At 41.2% G+C, this 14,227-nt stretch overlaps 2 protein-coding genes across 2 annotated transcripts in view; one reads left to right on the top strand and one right to left on the bottom strand.

Moving 5' to 3' along the window:
• LOC131272249 (lysophospholipase-like protein 1) overlaps positions 1-14,227 on the bottom strand; it is a 186,943-nt gene that overhangs the window by 133,357 nt on the left and 39,359 nt on the right. The gene's annotated exons all lie outside the window — the stretch shown is intronic.
• Positions 12,769-13,707, top strand: LOC131260387 (uncharacterized). The gene has a single exon (XM_058262093.1). The coding sequence runs from the start codon at positions 12,769-12,771 to the stop codon at positions 13,705-13,707; it is 939 nt and encodes a 312-aa protein (XP_058118076.1).

The raw sequence follows: 14,227 nt of genomic DNA, 5'->3' as shown, positions 1-14,227 counted from the left end.
TGTTTCTTTAAATTCATATTTCTTCTTACAATTAAGCTTATACTTAAACGTATTGCATTGCATTGTATGCTGTTTGCTGCTAGTTTTATTTTTTATCGGGTGCGTTTTGGGAAGGAGCTTTGTCAGGCCAAGACCGCTCAGTGGTCAGTGCCACATAAATAAGTTTATTTTTTATCATAAAAAAAATCTTTTTGAGAAACCTTTTTTTCAATTTTACTCCACGTAGCTTAAGTTTCTTTTACTTTACATTCCTTCAATGTTTCTGTGCGCAGTTGGTAGCGCAAATGTTTAATCAAACGTTGGAGTTGATATTCTATCTTATGAAATTCTTGCGTCTGCCAATAGAAATAGAAAAAGAGCAGATTAACAATAAGCAGTACATGACAAGAGATTTTTCGGATGATTTGCATTACTTCGAGTTAAAGAACTGCGTCTAGTTTCAAAACACCGTTCACCTGTTTCTTTGCGCAAATTATTCGCAGATTGCATGGCTTGCAAGAGGAAATTTCCTCTTTTCTCTCGAGCTGAGCTGATCGAATAACTAGAAAAGATGGATAAAATGTAATATGTTCCTTGAGACAAAATTACTCGTCTTGCAAAGACCTTTCATTTGAGGGGTCATTTATGGAAATCGGCCAAGGAACCAACAAGTTATGCGAGAATTGGCTTTTTTAACCTAAATTGCCAACCAACCTGATTTACCTTTTCGCCCCCTCGGGCGAACACATTCCCACCTGTGGTTTTTATCAAAAACAAGAAAGTACGGAAACATCTACCTTCAACACAAATGCGCGTCTTGAAAAGACCTTTCATTTAAGGGGTCAATCGTGAAAATCGGTTGAAAGAATCAATAGTTATTAACAAATAGGCAGATTTTGGCTTTTTAGTAATCGAAGTTTATTCAACTTGTTCCCGGTAGAGTGCTGTCTCTTTTCCACACATTAGTTTTCTCAAAAACTAGAAACTATAGAACTATCTATTGTTACACAAAGTTGTGTGTCTTGAGCAGACCTTTCATTTAAGGGGTCACATGTACAAATCGGTTCAGCAGTTATAAAGTTATTAGCAAACTGGTTATTTCAGCAGAAAATACAAACCAAAGTTTCTGCACCTACGCCTCAGAATTTCATAAACTAAGAATTACGGAAGAGTCTTTGTTGCACAGAATTATTAGTCTTTAAAAGACCTTTCATTTGAGGGGTCTGGTGCTAAAATTGGTCAAGCCACAAAAAAGTTATTAACAAATTAGCTATTTCAGCCATTCATAAGGCAGCTTGGTTGTTTCAATTTGAAATCTTTAATGTCTGAATGAATTTCACGACAATGACGATTCCATTCAACAAAGCTACCAACTTTAACACGTTGTGCCAACGCAAAACCATCTGTGACAGCGTAAAATTGTCGCCTGAAAGGCCATTCTAAGAAACGAACCATTGTGGTAGCCAGACGAACGTTAACGTTTCGTAACGTAAATCGTTTTCAAAGCAAAGTGAAGTTTAATTGGTGTAAATATGTCTCAAATGGTGAATGCTTTGCAATGCAATTGTAACAATAGTGAAAGCAGTGTGCCAGACGGGATATTGTGCCAAGATGCACCAACAGTCACATTCTCGGAACCTGTGGTAAGTGTGGAATGTTTAAGTTTTCGTTTTTTTTTTGTATGAAAAACGTTTGGAAAACGTATATAATTAATCTATATTGCTTACTGTAATATGTGGTCATATGTGTCTTTTGACCCACGTCGTTATTACATAATAGAAACATTAATCTAATATATAAAAGTCACCGTTGTCTGTGTATATATATCCCTACCCCTCCCGAACACCTCCCCTCTAAAATTAATGAAAAACAATTGTAGTTCAACAATTATTGAACGAGTTTTCACAAAAATTAGTACACATACTGCTCACATAGGGACATACCATGGTTTGAAATTTCATCTTTCCAGGGGAAAGGGAAAGGGGGGCTCCCATACTACCCCCTACCTTAAAAATGGTTAAAATGCAATATGGGTATCAATTTCGCAGTATTTATGGTTTCTAAATCAAATGACCTCACTATTAATGTTCAATCTTAGCCCAAACTCCCTCTTAGCCCTCCCTCCCAACATCTACTAAGTGTATCTGCGCCAAACTTGGCTGGAGTGTAACTCATTTTCTCGAACTAAATCGAACCCAGACATCCCAGATTTCTTCTATCTTCTCTTACGTAACAAATATTCTCAATCACACTAAATCGGTCTAATCAATTTATACTACACATAATCATAAGAAAGACATTTTTTCAAGTGTGAAATGTCCAACATTCTTATGCCTCCTTCCTGCCAATAACTTTCTATCATCTGGACGATAGAAATTAAGTAAAACAATATAATGCCACATTACTTACGGAAGCGACGAGTTTAAAAAAAGCGTACATATCATGGGGTGACGGTTTTACTGGGGTATTTCTCATACTTGCTTCAATTGATTAATTTTAAATGGTTGAACCAAGGTGGAAGCACAATAAGCTAGCGAATGCAAAATGTATAGTTATGATAGCGACACGCGGTTCGGACTTTTAAACACAGGATCTTTATTGCAACTTTAGTTTAACGCTCGTCGATCGCTTCTGCTCTTCACCTGGCCGTTGGCTCTCCAGGTAACCTTCTGGCAGGATGTCGCGGGCAGGTGCGACGTCACGTGGCGGCTGAGGCTGTGGTCTATAACTGTATATTAACATGGTTTCGTCGAATAAAGGTAATACTAAAAAATACCACTATCCCCAAAACGCTAAATTTAAGATTGCAAAACTCAAGATACTGAATGAAAACACTCTTTCGTTTGGAATTTCTTTCTACCCGAATGAAATCAGGTTAATCAGCTAGTATTTGTATAAAAAAAACTGCCCTCCTACGAAAAAAGGCTACAATTGAAGCGCGATAGGCACAAATATACTTTAAATAAAAACGACAGGAACCTAAAATTCCAAAAGGAGGATTTTCGAATAGATCAGCTTTTAACAACTTTAACTTGAAAAGACCTTTCATTTAAGGGGTCAATCGTGAAAATCGGTTGAAAGAATCAATAGTTATTAACAATTTGCCACGCGGTGCCGCCGGTGGGTTGTATTCTGTTCCAATCATCTTGCATGCGTGTTTAGAGATTGTCCTTTTACGGAGGGAATCATCTAAAATCTTCCTTAGGTGTTTTACCAGGTTCATATCTGGACTCTGTGGGAAGCGAATGGAGTTGTTTTGGGACATTATAACGAAGCCACAACTTGGTATTTACGGCTGTGTGCTTAGGCTCGTTATCTTGTTGGAATAGGAATCTTACTTGAGATCCTAACTTCTCGGCGCTTTTTATACAACTGTCTTTCAAAATTTGAACGTAGGTTTTGTGATCCTTTATCCCATCAATGAAGTGCAGCTGCCTGCTGCACTAATGCAACTCCAAACCATGTCGGAACTTTCACCATATTTCACATTTGTTTGCATCTCAGTATTGCATTAAACCACATAAAAGGTTAAAGCTCGTGGCTCCACCTTTTCGTTGCTTATTGTCAAATGTTTTTGTAACGAAGAATCGATCAATTGCCGATTGAGCTTTAAAACGAGGTCTGGCCTCAAGTTTTGCTATCTCATTGGTAGACTCATGCAATCGAACGATTCGTTTTTCTCGTCAAAGGTTGTCTCTAACGCCTTTCGATCTATGTTGTGAACTAACTGGACATTCCGAGTTAACACATTAAGCGCTCCGTTCATTTTCACTACTTTCCGTTAAGTCGTTAATTCGTCATAGACCATCGACCAAGTGGTAAAATAATCCCTGGTAAAATCCCAAATGAAGCCCCCCCAGCCTAATTCGCTGTCGTGGCTACACCATTTGTGAGCGGATGTACCTTAAAGGTATGCAATCGGTGAAATAAATGCCGTTGTGTGAACCGTTCGAATTGAATTCTCGTTAAATTAAAGATGATGATTATACTGGAAAGGATGTACTACATAAACTCCCTCATGCATAACTTGCATGATTGTATGAAAATTCGGCTACGCCATCAACCTAGGGGTGCGGTATGAGGGGGGCCCACGGGCCCCCCTTATTTCACAAATTTATAACAAACTCCTTTTTTCGGTAGACCTAGCGCAGTCCGCTCGCTGCGCTCGCTGCGGGCGCGCCGCCGTTTCAAACTCATTTTTTCGGCCAAACTCATTGGTTCATGCTGCCCATCCTGTGTAGTATAATTTACAAGGTACCTATATATATATAACATTATATTAACCAGCATTAAACATCTACTGTATGATTATATTATTGTTATATTTTGCAATTAAAGCATGCTGTGATTAATGACATTTTATAAATTTAAGTCAAAAGTATTAAAATTTTCTTTCTATCATCAGGGGACAGATTCTATATAATATTTAAATTTTTTTAAAACTGACTCGTATTTCTTAGCCCTTTGTAATGTTAAAAATTTTTATTATCACAAATGACATAGAATGTATTAATTACAAATTCTTAATTGATAGAAAATTTGTGTTCGTCTCGCTTACGCACACGATTTTCTTCTGAACTGAACTATAAGATGACTCGTTAGCTGTTATTCCTACATTTGCAAAATCTGCGGGAAAACTCTTGATGAATGTTACTAACGATTGCAACAACACTGATCCTTGCAATAGTTCACATTCAACTGTTTGAGGCGTCTTGCTTGTAGCATTTATTTTCTGAAGCAGCGTGTTCCAAATTACGGCCATTAAAACAACCTCATATTTACTCATTTGATGGAGAAGCGTGTTTGTTTCATCTATTGTTATTGCTTTTTCATCTTTACCGTCACAAATTTTTTGCAATGCATTTTTTATTTCTCCAAACCCGAGTTTTAAAGCTAAGACCGTCGACTCTAGTTGACCACCGAGTCATTGAATGTTTGTTTTCCTTTTTCATTTTTTTTTGTTACAATTTTCCAACGAAGGGTTGAAGAGGTAAAAATGCGGTTTAGCTGAAAAAATTACACTGCTGCCTTTTAATTTGTAAAATTAAAAATTGAATTTTATGAGTGATTTGCGCATGGTATATTCCACTCATAGTACCTGCACTGTTCCGCTTAATGCTTGCGCGAAGGCTCAAGTATTTAGCAGACATATTGCAACGTCAAATGATTGTGCTCTACAGTTTGCAATATCCATAATTATTGTTTTTTTACTTCTTGTTATTAGTTTTTTATAAGATCTTAGTACTTCTCTCCAATAATTGTGTTTCTTTCCCCTTTCATTTATTAACTTTGTGTCTTTAGTTTGGGTTACCGTATTTTATCGAATATAGTGCGCATTTTTTCTCAAATAAAAGATCGATCAAATACTATCTGCGCACTATATTCGGAAGTTACCCATTAGCAAGTAACCAAGATGAACTTCTCAATACTTTTGTTTTAGTTTTGGTGCGCACTATACTCGTCTGCGCACCATACTCGATAAAATACGGTATACTAAACCTTTTGTACAAGTTACAAATAGATGTGATGTGTTCTTTTGATCCATGGGTAATAATTAACACCTTTGGTAGTTTCCGAAAATAACAACCAAGTGCTTTCTTCTGATGCTCCGTTGGTTTTTTCGCCAAAAATGTTCTGTATTGAACTTTCTGCAGTAAACGTCATCCTCATCTTTATAAAGAGGTTTTAGAACTCTCGATATAATCTGCAGGTTTTTTCATTACGTGGTCAATGAAAACATCGGAAAAGATTAGTTTTCATGTTGCAACAGTTTCAAAATCAAAATTTGAAGTTGAAACAATTATTTCAGTTTCTTGTTGGCTTTAAGACATGGTAGTGCTCCCAGAGACGGTTGAGGAGTCTGCATTTTCATTGTCAACCAAGTTCGAACCATTTTAAATCTTATAAATTTACCCAAACCATTTTCTTGAAAATGAATAAATTCTTCTTCTTTTTTAATTTTCAACGGTTTACTGCTTCACTTTCAAACCGCTTCATTTAAGTCGCTTGTTTTGCGTGATTTTATAGTTGTTAATTAACTTGTATGTCGCTAATAATTACCAAACTGAACATAGCAATGTGGTAATTTCTAGTAAGAATTGCGAGAACTCTTCACTTCTATCGGTCGTTTGCACACACGATCTTGGTTAACTCTCAATTATGTAGTATTTTTAAAGGGGTTCTCTGACCGGCGAGGCCCCTAGCGGCCGCCAACTCCACCCATAGGATAATCTGCCACTGCGAATGATTTATTGTAGAAATTTGCGCACGATGCGCTCCCAGGTGGCACTTCCATCGACGTAGGAGTTAAGAGGCGAGTTGTCGCTTGTAGAATACTAACTTTATTTTTCGTTCGATACGCTTTTTTACAAATTATAAACCTGTAACTAGGTTACTTACTTGTTTATCGGTTTTTGCCCGGGTAACCGCTTCGTTTCGTCGGCGGCTTTTTTCGATCCCTACAGACTACTGGCGCTGCGCCTCGTCTACGGTTTCGCTTCCCTCGACGACAATTATCATATTCAAAATTGTTCAAGACTTAACGCTTGGTTGACGGGCGTTTTCCGCTAAAAACAACGTTAAGCCAAGCTACCCCGAGAGTGCACGGGCCCCGTCACCAAAGTGTTAAGGGCTATAACTTGGCTTACGTTGTTTTTAATATTATAATATCGTTTGTGTCATTCAGGTTAATGGACAATCCACGGTATTTCAACATCGGCCGCATCTGTCCCACATGCGGTACGTGGAGCTGGCGGCTCGTCTTTATCCGAAAACATTTTTAAGCTATCTGAAAATGTCGCCATCTGTGTTCGGCTTGCTGTGTAATCTTTGCGCGCCTTATATTCCACGAAAAACATCAGGTGGAATACAATTGTCCACACAGGAACAATTAGCAGCTACTTTGCGTTATCTAAAAACCGGGCGAACGGTACCGGACTTGGTGACGTCCACATTCATTGAAAGACGCATGCTGCACCAAGTTATCGCCAGCTGCTGCAAAGCAATCCAAACGGCCTTAATGAACAAATTTCTGCGCGTAAGTGCTCATTTTGAGTCTGTTGTATTGCATGCCAAATTTATTAAGGTACACATTTTTCAGTTCCCACAAACCCAACATGAATGGGACACAATTGCAGCAAAGTTTGAAGAAAAGTGGGACTTTCCTCTTTTCTGGGACACACCAGAACGGCGTATGTTTAACAAGAGGTTTTCTCGGGCGCGGCAAGTGGTGGAGCGTACGTTCGGCCAAATCACCAACCGATTCCGAATTATAAAAATGAGCAACAAAAATTTAACAGCAGAAAAAAAATTCCCATTGTAACAACTTGTGTTGTTTTACATCACTTTTTAATTGCGGCCGGTAAATGAAATTTCCGCGCAGACCGGTTAACAGAATTTATCCATAATATTTCAACTCTAGAAGACGTTAACAATTTACAATTGCATTAACTCAGTATCTATTTCAGCCTAGCCAGGAGACACTACATAAGATGACTTCGTAGGGACGTTTGCAGTACCAGCCAGCCAGCCAGCCAACGTCCGTGTGTCATTATAGGGCAGCGATCAGCATACATTTCTTAAAAAGGGCCAGATGATTAATAGAAAACCGAAACTACGGGCCGGATACCTTAAACAATTACTTACATAAATGGTAACATAAAATATTTGAATTTTTATCATTAAACATTTTTTAAACATTTTAATTCTTATTTTCGTTGTATTTTGATGGTTTTTTCAACATATAACAGGAACACCTCGTTGAACAATATCTTCATTTTTGGGAAGAAAACAAACCTGACATCGTAGACAAATCTTATAAAAAATGGGTTGAAGTTTTTGTATGAAACACTAAAATTTTATTACGGGCCGGATAAAATTGGTTGGTGGGCCGGACTTTGCCGACCCCTGTTATAGGGCATAGTTAGTCAGGGATGCGGCACAAGATAAAGTGTAGAAGTGATTATGGCTACTTAAGCAGGGATAGTGTACCATGTATTTCGTTAGGGTTAGGTTAGTTAGGACTCGTTTCAAACAAATTACTGATAGAGTAGAGTTAGTCAGAGTACCATGTATTTCGTTAGGGTTAGGTTAGTTAGGACTCGTTTCAATCAAATTACTGATAGGGCATAGTTAGCCAGGGATGCGACACAAGATGAAGTGTAGGAGATGCGTGATTATGGTTACTTAGGCAAGGATAAGGCTTGGTTCATTTAGAAATGGGGCACTTTGTATTGCGTGTATCTTTTATACCATTAATCCAATTGAAAAACTTTGTTTGAATGAATCATAGGTTTTGATTTAGTATATTTAAAAAAAATATTTAAAAAAATACGTTCTGGTTTTACGAATAAATTCTCGTACTTTTTTGTTGATACCGCCCATCAACCAGCGCACAACAGTTTTAGTCACTGTTTTGGCCAGTAAATTAAACCAATTCTTCATTTGTATTATGTCCTTAGTTACTTCTCCCTTCTTCTTTAATTTTTGTTTCATTATTGCCCAATATCGCTTCATTGGGCGAATCTGGAGGCAATTCGGTGGATTTATCGTTTTTGATAAGAATTTCTCACCATTAACGTTGTACCATTGTAGCACGTCCTTGCTATAATGGCAGCTTGCTAGATCATGCCAAAACATGACTGGACCATCAAGAGACCTAAGAAATGGAAAAACTCATTTCTTAAGGCACTCCTTCTTATACAAGTCCGAATTCATATTCTTATTCGTCATAAACACGGCGGTCTTTTTGCCATATGAGCAGATTCCTTGCCAAATCATAATTTTTTTAGCGAATTTATCGGCGAAAACAATGTTGAACCTCTTTTGGACGTTGCCACTAGCATAAGCCATATACAATGTTGCGCTCAAAATTTGTTTAAAATCGGATTTAATGTAGGTTTTACGGTCCATCAAAATTCAACCATGCTGTTTGGTCAGCACCTGATCGTACAGCTTTCGAGCCCGGTTTCTGGCCATTGTTTGTTGTTTTAAGTTTCAATTTGTATGTTTACTGACTTGAAAACATTTAAAATCTTCATGGAGTCGGATTCGCCGTTCAGAAGAACGGCCGGCGTTAAGATTTTTGGCCAATTTATAGTCCGAGATGCTTGGGTTAGCTTTGATTTTCCGAATGACTCTCATTCGCAATTGACGATTCACGATTCCACTCCATCGCTTAGTTTGCACATTGCGGACAACCGTCTGTGTTTTCTTGTACTTTTTAACCACTTGCGCAACGGTAAATTTAGCAAACTTAACCGTTTTGCCAGCTCCCGTGATGACACCGATGAATTCTGCAGATACAGTGACCGGCAGGAAAAAGTTCCCACTTCAAATTTTGTTGATTTTCGCTCAATATTTTTTTCTCAATCAAACTAAATATTCTGCAAGTATTTTTCGTATATTGATTTACATATTTCATATAAGATCCACTAATGAGTAACCAAAAACAAACATATTTTTATTTTGAGAAAAAAATAATAAAAAAAAGTATCTAAAAAAAACAGTGACATGAAAAAGTGCCCACTTCAGTTATTCATTATTATACATAAAAATAAGAAATAATAAATGCATTTTGATATTTTATGTGTTCTCTTTTAGCTTTTAGAACCTGCTGAAGGCGTTATGGCATACTTTCTACTAGGATTTTTAGTTTTTGGAGATTTTATTCTTCTCATGCGCGCATTAGAGCTTCAAAATTGTCGTTTTTATTCGATACATCAGTTTTGTCCACCCTGGCATCGAGAATTGCCCACAAATTATTAATCTCCGCGCTCTGAGGCGGCGAAGTGGGCACTTTGTCCTGCCGGTCACTGTAGTTGTGCACAATTAGTTTTCGCTTCTCCTCTTGCATGTCGAATATCTTGGAGCAGGAATAACTAAATGGCGTGAAAATTTGACCAACTAAAGTATGTATATTTGTCACCAAACGGTGTAAAAATTGTCCATTTTTGTCTACGGGGGGCTCCGCTATCATTCAAACAAACTGCCCCATTTCTAAATGAACCAAGCCTTAGTGTACCATGCATTTCGTTAGGGATAGGTTAGTTAGGAGATTCGATCATTTTCAAGCTGTTTTTGTTACTTTCAAGAGTTTCACATACTAGGTGATACTATTTGGGTATATCACCATTTTTTCCTTGGTAAGGTGGATAAAACATACGGAGATAGGCATAGTAAAAGAGTACCACCACCTCCTTTTCATGATTAGGGACAGGCGACTCAAAATTATGATTAGCTGTTGCGTGGCTAATAGCTTAGTTGGGACAGGTTACATGCGAGGTTGGTGGTGTAAGGGACAGCTTTTTGCAGAGTTTTTTAGGGACTAGTGAGGGGTGCTCTTTTGGCCCCTTCGAGTCTGTTCTTAGGAACCGCCCGCCTTTTTGGGCGCCCACGGAGTGCGTAAAATGCATTTTTCTTGGCTTTAACCAAAAAAAATCAAACTAGCTGTCGTAGAATACACGCAACAATCGCACCATCCTGTTTGCTAACTAGTCCGGGTACCGGGAAAAAACAAACTATCCTATCACCATGTTCATGATTGAATTCTACCCAAAATAGATGGATCCTCTTGCCCCTAAAAGTTTACCAGTTACTGCCGCATGCTACCCGCGAAGTCCTTCCTACATACACGCTCCTCATAGTCGTACTGTGTTTTTCAACTGCCATCGCTGCCATGCCGGTAAGTATGACACTGAAATAATTAAGGATTAGCTCACTGTTCTAATTGCACTGTTCTTGGTCGCCTAGATGATCTTTCATATCATCTATTTGATGAATTTATGGGCCCGAAAATGCTCGCCGGAGGCTGCCACATGTCATCGTTCTTTAGATGTTAACTGCCATTGCTGCCAGGCCTGTAAGTATGGAAAAATGCACATCAGCCTAATGTTCCGATTGTTCATCCTTTTCATTTATGGAGTTACATGTACAAATCGGTGTAAAGAATCAAATATTATTTACAAATTTGTTTTTTCAGCAGAAAATACCTTGAAGGTATCTGTATCTAAATCCCATTCAAATGTTTATTTCTTAAAATAAGAATCGAGGTAGAATATTTGTTGAATCAAGTTGTTTGCCTTGAAAAGACCTTTCATTTGAGGTGTCTGTTGCTGAAATTGACCTAGGCACTAAAAAGTTATTAGCAATTTGGCTGTTTCAGTAATTATTTCAAGCTGCAACCAAGTTTTTGAAGCTTTTTGGCACGCTGCAGCTTTATTCTAGTGGTGGGTAAACCAAATCCCCAAATCCGAATCCCAATCCAAGAAACAGTCGGTCCAAGCAGCGGATAGTGTTCCTTTGGAACTGTGGTCTTTGTGTACAAAATTTTGAAACGCCTGGTACCAGCGTATTTGGGGGAAAGGATAGTAGTTAGGACTCACACTCCTAATGCCGGTGAGTCAAGACTTCCCGGCTATCTGTCTGGAAACGCCCGAAATTCGTTGTTTTGCAAAGGAGTACAATAGTACAACAGGATGCCGAGAGAGATTAAACAAGCGTGAAATCTTAGGGAGTTCAAACGCCTATGCGCCGTATACGTATATTTAGTAAATGTTGTAGTTTTTGAGCCCGTAGTATTGCATTTGTCTACATGGTCTTCGATTATGATGATGATGAGTATGTGGCGACCAGGACGCCACCTGGCGCATATCAGTCGTAACTTAAAAAGGCCGGTTGGCGAACCAGGAGACAGGGACAGCGGACGCAGGTAGAACAGGACAGCTAAGGAGTGCACGTTGCACTAGCGCGGATAAAAGCCAGGGACGTGCGCAACCAACTTCTCTTCTCTTCTCTTATCTTATCGCTTCTCGGCCTAAAGGCGAAGATCAAAGTCTCTTCTCGTACCTGCGTGTCCTTTTGCGCACCGAGTCAGGCTCGTCGACCGCGTGATCGTACCGTGCACCACGCCGCGTAGCTTAGTCGCCACGAGTGAAATTAGGGACAAAATTGTACCTCCTTGTGAATAAAGCCCTAAAACTGGTGACCCCGACGTGATCGTGCGCGATATAAGTACGCGTTAGTGCATGTGCGTGCGAGGCGAAAACTTTCCGTGGTCGCATACTATCCCGCGTGTGAATGTAGTGCCATTTCAAAACGGGAGTGTTAAGGAGCTAACCGCAGCGCCTTCAAAGACCAAAAAAAGTGCAGTGATATAGTGCCGTGGGAAACGAGTGTACTCGAACAAACACTAGCGAGGGCTCAGCGATGGAGTAGCCAAACCCACGCCGCGCCGTTACGAACGAAACGCACACACACACACACACATCGACGTCGAGCAGCGTGCTCGCATAGTGCAATTGCAGGCCTGGCAAGCCCGCAGGGCCGTCGAACCCAAAGCAAGACGACGATTTTTCGTGCCGCGATTTGCACGACACTACGTCGACGAGCACAACGCACCGGAGTACACAGCCCGTGCTACCGTCGTCCACGGATCGCCATTGCAGCCGCAGGCGTGCACAGAGACCGCCATTTTTGTCTGCACGTGCTCCCGCCATCGACATCGCAGCCGGACGGTGCTGACTATCGCGAGTAGCCGCCATCGACATCGCAGCCGGACGAGTGCTGACTATCGCGAGTAGCCGCCATCGACATCGCAGCCGGACGAGTGCTGACGATAGTGAGAAGTGCACCCGCCATCGCACCGAAGCCGCCGCCATCTTCCTCGCGTGCACCCGCCATCGCACCGAAGTCGCCGCCATCTTCCTCGCGTGCACCCGCCATCGCACCGAAGTCGCCGCCTGCACACAACTAAGGTAGGATCCATCCGTTTAATTCGACTAACCAACGAGGATGATGCGTAGCCCGCCGCGTCCACCGGGTACAGCAGAAACCCCCGCCGCGTCGATAGCCCCTGCAATCGGAGTTATAGCCCCTGGCCCACCAACAATCGAGTCACCCTTCTCGCGCGATTCCTCTACCGACCCGCCGGAATTTCAAGTGGAAATTGTGAATACAATGCGCCTTAAGCCACCCGAATTGGATACAACCGATATCCACACCTTTTTCTACGCTTTGGAAAATTGGTTTGACGCATGGAATATCGCTCCGAGCCACCACGTCAAACGGTTCAATATACTGAAGACACAAATACCGACGCGAATCCTCCCTCAGCTGCGCCATCTTCTCGATAACGTGCCCAACGTGGAACGCTACGAAGCCGCGAAAAGGACAATCGTCCAACATTTCGAGGAGTCGCAACGCAGCCGCTTACACCGATTGTTATCCGATATGAACCTCGGTGATCGGAAACCGTCCCAACAGCTAGCCGAAATGCGACGCACGGCAAACGGAGCAATCTCGGACTCCATGTTGGTTGACCTCTGGATAGGACGTTTACCGCCATACATACAATCCGCGGTGATCGCCGCCTCGCCAGACGTTGAAGATAAGGCAAAGGTGGCCGATTCCGTCCTAGATTCGTTCGCTTTGTACCACCAAACGGGTGCATACCAACAGGTGTCGGAGGTTCGAAATGGGGAAGTGGACCGCCTCACGAGACAAGTAGCAGAATTGACGCAGCGTTTAGACACCGTGCTGAATCAATTGAATCGAGGTCGCAACCGGTCTCGATCACGTACCCGAATGCAGCCCGCCCAATCTACTAGTAGCGTCGAAAACGACTTGTGTTACTACCACCAGCGTTACGGTCAACAAGCTCGCAACTGCCGAGCCCCGTGCTCGTTTGTTAACCGTCAACAACGGAATAATGCATCGTCGTCGTCGGCGTGACAATCTGCGGGAGACGTTCAGCAGCAACCAGTCCACTCTATATCATCGACAACTCATCGCCTCGTCATAGTGGACCGAAAAACGAACCAACCATTTTTAATAGATACTGGTGCCGACGTCTCCGTAATCCCACGAAGTATCAGCTGTGCTCTCCATAAACCGTCATCCATGAAACTTTTCGCCGCGAACAACACGCCAATCACGGTATACGGTGAGTCGCTTCGTACGTTGGATCTGGGTTTGCGACGAAATTTCCTGTGGAATTTTGTGATCGCCGACGTGGGTACAGCTATTATTGGCGCCGATTTCCTCGAATATTTTCACCTACTAGTCGACCTACGACGCAGATGCCTTGTAGACGCCCTCACTAACCTCCGCACGCCCGGCGCCACAGACTATAACCCAGAGGAGCCAACCGTCAAGGTTTGTGAATCATCGTCACCGATAGCTTCCTTATTAAGGGAATTTCCCGGGTTAACCTCGCCCACCACCCCCGGCACGCAGCTGCAATCCGAAATCA

Source organism: Anopheles coustani, chromosome 3 (assembly GCF_943734705.1).
Source record: "Anopheles coustani chromosome 3, idAnoCousDA_361_x.2, whole genome shotgun sequence".
Lineage (NCBI taxonomy): Eukaryota > Metazoa > Arthropoda > Insecta > Diptera > Culicidae > Anopheles > Anopheles coustani.
This window is presented reverse-complemented; position numbering and strand designations above follow the sequence as displayed.

Bases quoted from the DNA above. Each gene is read 5' to 3' on its own strand.
- LOC131260387 (XM_058262093.1), top strand. From the start codon at position 12,769: ATGATGCGTAGCCCGCCGCGTCCACCGGGTACAGCAGAAACCCCCGCC.